Source organism: Pempheris klunzingeri, chromosome 10 (genome assembly GCF_042242105.1).
Source record: "Pempheris klunzingeri isolate RE-2024b chromosome 10, fPemKlu1.hap1, whole genome shotgun sequence".
NCBI classification, from domain to species: Eukaryota; Metazoa; Chordata; class Actinopteri; order Acropomatiformes; family Pempheridae; genus Pempheris; species Pempheris klunzingeri.
Window position 1 is genome coordinate 2,514,839 of NC_092021.1, and position 9,812 is coordinate 2,524,650.

At 41.8% G+C, this 9,812-nt stretch overlaps 1 protein-coding gene across 1 annotated transcript; it reads right to left on the reverse strand.

The window, feature by feature from the left end:
• Nucleotides 1–1,048: 1,048 nt before the first annotated feature.
• Nucleotides 1,049–6,843, reverse strand: med4 (mediator complex subunit 4). Its single transcript, XM_070838212.1, has 7 exons — nt 6,769–6,843; nt 6,545–6,611; nt 5,609–5,779; nt 4,160–4,217; nt 3,974–4,060; nt 3,765–3,896; nt 1,049–2,638 (listed from the first exon to the last, which is right to left on the reverse strand). The coding sequence occupies exons 1-7, from the start codon at nt 6,840–6,842 to the stop codon at nt 2,466–2,468; spliced, it is 762 nt and encodes a 253-aa protein (XP_070694313.1). The 5' UTR covers nt 6,843; the 3' UTR covers nt 1,049–2,465.
• Nucleotides 6,844–9,812: the final 2,969 nt, after the last annotated feature.

Consider the following 9,812-nt stretch of genomic DNA (forward strand, 5'->3'; position numbering starts at 1 on the left):
AATGTTATGCTGCTACGAGATGTTTTTGTAAAAGTAACAACCGTTTCGGGAGATTAATTACTTAAAATATTTGCAACATATCTGAATAGTTCTTCTCGTCTTCATAACATCGCGCCAACAAAAATGAGATGCCGCGTGATTCTAAAGCTTAAACATAAACGGAAACCATATTACATTTACATGAGTTCAGTCCGTCTTTTAATGCAAAACACCCAACACCTATTTATTACTATTGTCGTTGACTTGAGAGTTTACAAAGAGTCTTTGAAGGCAGCACTTTCCCAGCCCTGACCCAGTGTAAATATGGCCTCTCACTGGCCTTTAACCTACATTAATAGGAAATATTACTGTGCAATAACTAATCATTTTTGGAGTTTTAGTCCAACTAAACTGACTGAACCCATATTTGTAGATGCAGAATAGGCTTGAATATGAGGGCTTATATCAACATTGTGTCTCAGATATTTGAGGTCAGAGTGAATGTGGTCAGGTAGTCTTATTTTAAAATACTTTTTGCATCTGTCATCACATTAAAAAAAAAAAAGACAGACATTGTGGAAAAATATCTTTACCCACAGCGAAACTTGACCAAAGTTTACAAAATGCACAGTGCACTTTACGACCACTGCTGCTGCTGGCTCAGGTATTGTATTGTTATAGTTAATTAAATTGCTGACTTGTCTTTATTTAGACCCTGTTATAGCTAGCGTAGTTTGTATTGTTATAGTGTCATAGTTTGTCATAGTCTACTCAGTGATAGGGGTTCCTGCAGAGTAAGAATTTCATTGTACGGTGTAACCGTCTGGTTTTCTGTGCATGACAATAAACATGTTGAATCTCGAGACAGCCTGGCCTCCTCCTGGGTTATATTATCTGTACTTGATAATAATCCAAAGAACAGGACTATCTGGTGAAACAATGAGGAAGTAATCAGAGACAACAAACTGACCTACTGCTGTCCATTTATAATATGTGATGATCTGTGACTGCCTCTGCCTTTTTCATTTATTTACACACATGCACACACAACTTTTATTCAAAAAGTATTTATTTACAAGGCTGAGTATGTACAAGCGTATTTACACAGAGGTAACCTAACAGCGTTTGTCCATATTGTTCCATAACCGCACACTCTGCACTTGAAACATTCAGTGCACACACCAACTGACGAGAGTGAGACATGAAGCCACACACTTCCAGTTTCAAACATTTGTCACCAAAGAGCAAGAGAATCTCCTGTCTGTGCTTGATAGGAGGACTAATTACACCAATTATATGCTCATGTAGAAGTCTAAAACGGGAGCTCAACTTTGTTTTATTTAAACCGTTACCTTGGTTTGTTTCAACTCCATTCCTAAACTGGTGGATATACAAGCTGTTAATGGAATAGTTTGACATTTTGGGAAACATGCTTATTAGAGTTAAATGAGAAGATCGATACCACTGTACTGGCGATATGATTGTGCCACTGGCTGAGCTTAGCATAAAGGCTGGAAACAGCTAGCCTGACTCTGTCCAGAGGTAACAAAATCTATATTAAAAAAATCCACCTACTGGCACCTTTAAAGCTCATTGATAGTTGTGGCCTGATATTTAATGGACACACAAGAGAGTTGTATTGATTTCCCCAAAAAGTGAATGTGTGCATTTCCTAAAATGTTGAACTATTCCTTAAACAAAAATAATAAAATAATAAAAAGCCAGGAAGTGGCTCACATGTTGGCAGAGAAAAGCCTCGTAAACCCCGACACACTCCGGCACCACATGTTGTCAGTAGAAACTTTGAAAGCTTCAGCTCGGTTTACAATAGAGGAAAAGCTCTCTCTTGACATTTTGATGTTTTGAGACGTGAAGCAGACTAAACCCTTGAAACGTGACCCAGAATGTCAGCGTGGAAACAGTCAAGCTTTTCAACAGCTGACTCATTTAATCAAGATAATAGCAATTATGTCTTTAAAGCTTTAACTGCTAGGCTAACCTGACCCTTCAGCCCTCCAATGACTCAGTCCAGAGTGGTTCAAACAAAAATGTGACATTTGCAATGCCAGAATCAATTAGGAAAACTAAATGCTACTCTTATAAACTGACATGTTCTATAGAATGTAAATCAATGACGGCACTAATTGAATAAAACGCAGAACTAAAGACCTCAGCTGACATAAAGATGATAAAAAAATATTTTCTTGACGGACTAGAGCCTTTCAATGAATCTCTTTCCACTAGAAAGAATCCTCCGTCACTGACAAAGTCACCATTACAGATTTACTCTTCAACTTCTATAAAAAGAGACGTACTGCATGAAGGCAACCATGTAGTCTATGGAACAAAACAGCAGGATGGTCCTTTAATGCATCTTTGTCCTTCAGTGTGTTTCCCCATCAGATGTTGCTCAGTGGTGACCTCTCACATGTATACACACACACACACACACGTACACGTACACACACACACACACACACACACTTTCAGTCTGAGTCACTGCTGCTGCTGGAGGAGTCTGTTGACATGGCCTCCACATCGTCCTCATTCTCTTTGTTGTGACCTGGAGGCTCCAGGCCGAAGTCGTTGCCATGGTGAGGAGGCAGCATCCCCACCGAGACATCCGAGGACTGCCAGGGGTAGTGAGGTGTCAAGACGTCTGAGAGAACAGAGGAGTGACGGAGAAGGTTACCATGTGAATTCATGAATCTATCCTCGGGTAGGTCTGAACTGTGGAGGTCCTGCAGAGAATGTGGCACAAATCCTGACAAACAAAAACAAACTACCAACTGGGCCATAGGAAGGGAGTTTGTCATCCGGTAGCTGTGTGCTTATTAAAGTCTCAGCAATGACAAATAGAAAAGTCTGACTTAAAGGAAAGCTCCCACATTTTTAAACCTGGTCCTTATCTGCACGTGTTCTAATAACAGGGCTCCTCACACCTGGTGGAGCGGGTACCAGAAGTTTTGGAGTCTCAGCTGGCAGGCACGACACACACACTGCTAAGGCTGCCATGCAATCCTTTGGGGCAACTACGCCTGATCGAAATACATCCACTAAAAGTGCTTGTCTTTCTGTGTGTCTGGCAACATTTTGGAAAGGATCCGGACAGAGACAGGCCTGTGTGACCCTTCTTGTTTAACCAGAACCTGCTGCTATACTGCTCTATTCAAAGTCATTCTACCTCTCAAATGACTTTAGTTCAGATTGGAACTACCCCTTTAAAACACAATAGTGACGCGACAACACAAACTAATTAACTGATCGAGATAGTGGCAGACCAACCCATGTTCGAAGAGGTAAAATTACTGTTTTAGTCAACACGCAGCAGTAATATTAGTCAGGAAATATCATATGTAAGAGAAAAATCCTGACAAGGAAGATTTTGTGGCACTATGTATTTCTCAAGTTCGGTTTATAATGCACAATACATGACCTCAGTACATTTTCTGCTTGTGGTTAAGCGCACCCACAGCAAACCTGCACCTGTGTGCTACCCACGGTTGTAATTTAAGAACTGAATTCCAGACCACCACCCAGCTTTGCTCCCACTTTTTCCCAGTGGCTTCTCACAGTATTGCAACAAAAAAAAGCACCGTTGTAAAAGACACATCTGTAAAACTGCTGACAGGACACCTCCAGCTGTAAACACAGTCAATTATCACACTTTGTATTGTGTATTTTTTAAGCCGTGGGGGTTTCATCTTTGTAAAACTTTTCCAAAGCCTATAACCAAACAGGCACGTTCCAAGCATAGAAAATGTTAAACCTCTGGACAGACTTACCTGGCAGCCTCCCAGCAGCTAGGGCGTCACCCGGCAGGTGTCCGTTCACCCCGTTGGTCGGCAGGTTGGCCATGTGGCCCAGCATCCCACTGCGCATTTCCAAGTCAGTGGGGTAGGGTCGGCGCGGATCACCTGAGATCAACACGAGTGTTAGCGGTGAAGGAGAACATGAGAGGCAGCAGGAGCTGCTCAGATTCTGTGGCTCCTACCTGGTACCCAGTTGAGCGGAGCACACACGGCGTTACTCGCACTGATCCTGTGAGCGTACTTGATGATCTCCTCTGAAGAGATGCTTCCTGAAGAGAGCAAGCGTGCAAGTTGAGTTTAAAGATGAGACATCAGAGTCTACAACCTCAGCATTCATTGGGAAATGTGTGACGGGGGTGTTGGCTCACCTTTCCTGGCTTTGTCGATGGATTTGAGTTTCTCTTTCGCTTGGTAGACAGCAGTGGCCTTCAACAACAAGAAGGAGCACATTTAGACGAACAGAAGAACATAAGTGATCTGTGGGAGACATACTGAGGTTTCTGTGCTCGTCAAGTAAGTAAGCACACATTTGACATTGGATTATGGGAAAATGGGCCAGACATGATTCCATTTTGCCAAAATGAAATGAGACAGCCACAGACTCTCTGTGTACCGCGACAGACTGTTGTTTAGTGAGCAAACAGCACATTTAACAGAGTTTATTTATCAGACTGAACAGCTGGGAGAAGCACGTGCTCATGTGTTTATGGGGAGAGGCTTTGGAGGGAGGCCTGGAGGGGGTGGAATCTTTTTAGTTGGACACTTTGAAAATCTAGCTACTCTTGCATTGCTCTCCAATTTTACACACCCTGCCTTTAACTGAGCTCTGTGACTTCCCAACTCCCACTTGGCTGGCCTGGTGGTCTACAGGCCCACTCAGCAATCCACCCATTGTATTTTCTATATATAAACACACACACACACACATCACACAACATCCAACCAAATTACAGGACAACCAATGAAGCGGATAAAGCAGCGCACCAGATGGCAAAAATGATACCAAAGATAGTTTCGAGAATCGCAGTATGTAAAACATGCGGGTCGAAGATTACAGACGGAGACGCAACAACTTCCAACTTTGTTCGACATTTGAAGCTGCATAAAGACCGGTGAGTTAAGCTAACACTAGCTTATAGGCTAACTAATTTAACTGCTAGCTGCAACTCACTGATAGCGTCACTTTGCAAACACGGTATATGCATCCACAGCGGGTTAGGCTGACTCGAAAGGACTTGAAACTCAAATGGTAGGACTTGGGACTCGAGGGCAAAGACTTGAGACTTACTTGTGACTTGCAAAACAATGACTTGGTCCCACCTCTGGGTTTTGGTTTCTTAAGTTAAATCAGTATTTCATCAAATCCTCTGGATTTGGATCTGCTTTCTAGGTTTGATTTTCTTAAACACATTAATCCTCTCAATCACCTCTTAAATGTTGGACTGTCCCTGAATGCATCATTATGGAGATCTTTGGAAACTGTCCTTTCTCACACAACAACATAACTTTAACAAAAAGGTAGACAGGAAAATGCTCACAGTAGTGGACTAATCTTAGTCTAAGGTTTAAGTCTCAAGTTGAGCTTCACAGTGTACTGAAAGCTGTCTGACCAGTAGGAAGTCAATATTAGGGATACCAATGATTACTAATGAGATTGTGAAACCTGTAGAAGCGAGCTGGGGTCGCCTCAGCACTATAACAGCCCTGTTAACGTTACGGGTGAGGACCACTGCTTGTAAATACATCAACAACAAATGTATTGTAACAACACACCATCCTTAATATCAGTGTGAAAAAGGTAGAAAAGTACCACCCACCAGGATGTGTTCAGCCTCCTTCAGCTGTTTTTGGAGCTGCTGGATATCGCTGTCTCTCTTCTCCACCTCCTTCTCCAGCAGCTGCATCTCCTGGTGCACCTTTCCCTGCTGCTGAGCCACCTCCATCAGGTCCTGGAACTCCCGGTCCCTCTGCACCAGCAGCTCCAGGATCTGAGGACCAACACGCGGACATGTTTATATGTTTTATATGAATAAACACACAGCGACACTGAGGGAATGAACAAATAGTACATCCCATCCTATTACTAATACATCACGCTGCCAAGGCTGCCGTGCACCCCCTTTGGGGCAACTACGCCTGATGGAAATACATCCACTAAAAGTGCTTGTCTTTCTGTGTGTCAGGCAACATTTCGGAAAGGATCCGGACAGAGATGTTTAACCAGAACCTGCTGCTATACTGCTCTATTCAGAGCCACACGACAACACAAACACATTAACTGATCGAGGAAGCGGCAGACCAGCAACTCCCATGTTCTAAGAGGTAAAATGAACACGCAGCACATACATTATTGCAGCGGTAATATTAATCAGGAAATATCATATGTAATAGAAAAATCCTGACAAGGAGGAAGATTTTGTGGCACTATGTATTTCTCAAGTCAATTTTAGAGACAAGACAAGACAAGACAAGCCTCTAGACAGAAAAATAAAAACCATACAAAGACAATTAAGCTTGAGTTGATATGCTCAGGGTGGCTGTGTGAGTGTGTGTGTGTGTTACCTGTGAGTGTGTGTGTGTGTGTGTGTGTGTGTGTGTGTGTGTGTGTGTGTGTGTGTGTGTGTGTGTGTGTGTGTGTGTGTGTTACCTGTGAGTGTGTGTGTGTGTGTGTGTTACCTGTGAGAGTGTGTGAGTGTGTGTGTGTGTGTGTGTGTGTGTGTGTGTGTGTGTGTGTGTGTGTGTGTGTGTGTCACCTGTGTGTCCTCTCCGGGCTGCGGTAGTTTCTGACTCCTGGACAGAGCCAACATCTCTATCAGCTCTCTGAGAGACAAACATGGCTAACGTTAGCGTTAGCTCAAAGGAGGAAAGACCCTCTAAGGATTCATGAATAAACTCTTCATGCACGAAACAACAACAGCACGAAAACGTTAGAACAGCGACAGCAGAACATAACCGATGTAAGAGTTGTCTACGTTACCGGGATAAGACCTCCAGGTCGTCCAACACAGACAGCAGCCGCTCTTTCGTTGATTTTTCCGCCGCCGTCGCCATGGCTGTCTACTTCACGTCGCTTCTGCGCAAGTCAGGAAGTGACGTCTGCGAAATCTTGTTCTATGGTCTCTTTACGGTAGCTGGTATTCTTAGTATTACATTACTGCCATCTAGTGGCAGTACACACCAGTGGCCGTGAGACACCACACAAGCAGTAACTGAAAAAGTATTAAGATCTTTTACTAAAAATAACGGGAAAAAATGCTGCTTACAAGTTAAAGTCTTTGACTCGAGTAAAAATACAGAAGAATTATCAGTAGTATACTAAAATGAAGTGTCACCATCAAAAATTGAAAATCCACATTTTGCAAAATGGCACTTTTATTGATCATGTAATCATTATTGACTATTTCTGATGATCACTTTAAATGTACACAATATAATGTTCTGACGACGGAGTGCATCTTAACAACTAAATGTACTGTAATCATTAACAAGCCTTCATATTTTATAGGGTCATCATGTACCATGGTGACGTAGTTCGGGAACCCCTGGACTAAAATGTCTGACTGTATATAAAGTGGTTCAGAGTGTCTCCACCTGGAGCAGCTCCGACACTGATGCTTCAATAATAACAATCTAGTAATGTCACACAGAACCAGATATCAGTCACAGCCTGACACACTTTACTTTTACTGCTGATATTCTAACAGCTTGAAGCTGAGAATACTTCTCTACTTTTATTTAGGATTTTGAACTTTTACTTTCTTTTCTTTTTACTGTCGTTCTCATCGGGGGAAAACAGCCGAGATCTGGCATCCCTTCCTGGGTGGTTTTGTTGCTGTTTTGTGCAGTGACTGCGAGGACAAACTCATCAAGTCAGCCCTAGTTAAACAAGCCTATTCCGGAACCTGAATGCATCCAACTTCAAAATAAAAGCTCGACCTTGACGAAGGGTCCCACAACTAGAGCGGCTCCTTATTTGGGCCACTGGACAAAAGCACTTAAAAAACAAAAATAGATAGGTCTGTATGCTGAATATGAAGTTAGAACTAGCAGCTAGTTAGCTTAGCTTAGCATCAAGATGTTGATATTGTCTCCAAACACACCCACAAACCATGAAATGACTACAAAAGGGTCAGTCTGGGGGCCTGTGGGGGCCTTGATGGTCTGGGGCCTCAGGGCAGCTGCTCTCTGGCCTGGTTGGTAATCCTGGTTGGCCTTGAATCTCAAAGATCTCAAAGTTATATAATAGTTATATAATACTGACACGAGAGAAGGTGAAGCTAAAGCAGTAAAAAATGCTCTTTAGAAACCAACAGAAACCTCAATTAAGAGACATTTTGAGGAACTTATATTTTGCGTATTTCAGCTTAACGCTCTTTTATACTTCCACATTTATGTGACAACTACAGTTTGCAGATTTAGATTTGAAGATGAAATGAAAAATAATGAAGTATGAGGAGTAGTTCTAGATTCAACCATCCAACAGTTTCTAAAGTTTTAATTGTTGCTTCACCACCAGCTTTAACATGAAATCCCTTCTACATCAGCACATCAGAACAATAATCCAACAAATGCTCTGTAGTAGGACTACATCTACTTTTGAGTACATTTTGCATTACATTTTTAAGACTTATGTGCTTTTAGTCGAGAAAGATTTAGCATTTTTATAGTTTGATATTTCTGTTTATTATTTAAGCCGAAGATCCCAATGCAGCTAATGCAGTTTAACATGAACACACATGGTTTGGACATCTTTTGATCCCTGTATGGGGACGATGTTCTCTGTGCTTCGTGCTGTTGACCTTTGCACATTTACTGGTCTACATTTGAAACATTCCTGCACAAAATGTACAACTTTTTCACTTTAAAAACAGATAGATTCTATTGTAAATATTTCTTTTTATTTTTAGTGGGACTTGCAGTACTTTTTTTCTTATTATCAATGTCGACAATAATGTTAAAGATTTCCTCTGATTTTTTTTCTTATGCCTTTCACAGCTTGACTTTATTCACAACATTTAGACTTAACCTCTTAAGACCCGAGCTCTTGTTTGATACGCATTTTTTATTTCTCCTTGCTATTTGGGCTTATTGGACCCTGATAAGTATAAAACCTAAGCATCATCTTTTTACATGTTGTAGTTTTAGAGAAACATTATGTCCACATATGTGGACAATCGGTCTTCATTTCCAGAAAACACAATAAAGTCACCTTTGTGCAAAACTCTTTATTTCCACCCTGAACATAGCAGTTTTTTTTCCTGACTGCTTTTGCATGTATTTATAACACATACAAAACATATTTTGAACATGTTTTGAAAATCACGGTGCAAAAAACAATATGAAATATCAACAGTTTTGCCCACATCTGCTCAGGACTTTTAATGACTCTGTGGTGGGTCTGCAGTCCTCTATGCAGTGGTCTGCTGGGGAGGAGGGAGCACGGAGAGGGACAGAAAGAGACTGAACAGACTGGTCAGGAGGGGGGTGCTTCTGTCCTGGACTGCTCCCTGGACTCCATAGAGGAGGTGGGTGAGAGGAGGACACTAACAAAACTCAAGTCCATCATGGACAACCCCTCTCACCCCCTGCATGAGACTGTGGGGGCCCTCAGCAGCTCTTTCAGCAGCAGGCTGAGGCCCCCACCCTGCAAGAAGGAACGCTACCGCAGGTCATTTCTCCCATCAGCCATCAGACTCTATAACACCAGCATCACTGGCTGATGTTAATATACTGCCTACCATCCATGTCATTCCATTCCTGTAAATATCCTATGGTGTAAATATTTATTTCATTTCATCACAACCATATATTTATATTTATATTTATATTTATATTTATTTTTGCTATTTTGTCTTTTCTATTGCTCTGTTTTTTTCACTCTCTCTGTTTATATTGTTGCTGCTGTAACAAGAAAATGTCCCCCTATGGGGGATCAAATAAAGAAAGTCTCAAAGTCTCAAAGTCTCACATACATGTCCATACGGCCCCAGCTAAGCAGAATGAACTACTATGGTAATATAA

Excerpts from the sequence above, each read along its gene's own strand:
- med4 (XM_070838212.1), bottom strand. The coding sequence starts at position 6,842 with ATGGCGACGGCGGCGGAAAAATCAACGAAAGAGCGGCTGCTGTCTGTG. Across the intron at positions 6,612-6,768 it reads GACCTGGAGGTCTTATCCCG|AGAGCTGATAGAGATGTTGG; the intron begins GTAACGTAGACA and ends TTTGTCTCTCAG. Across the intron at positions 5,780-6,544 it reads AGCCCGGAGAGGACACACAG|ATCCTGGAGCTGCTGGTGCA; the intron begins GTGACACACACA and ends GTTGGTCCTCAG.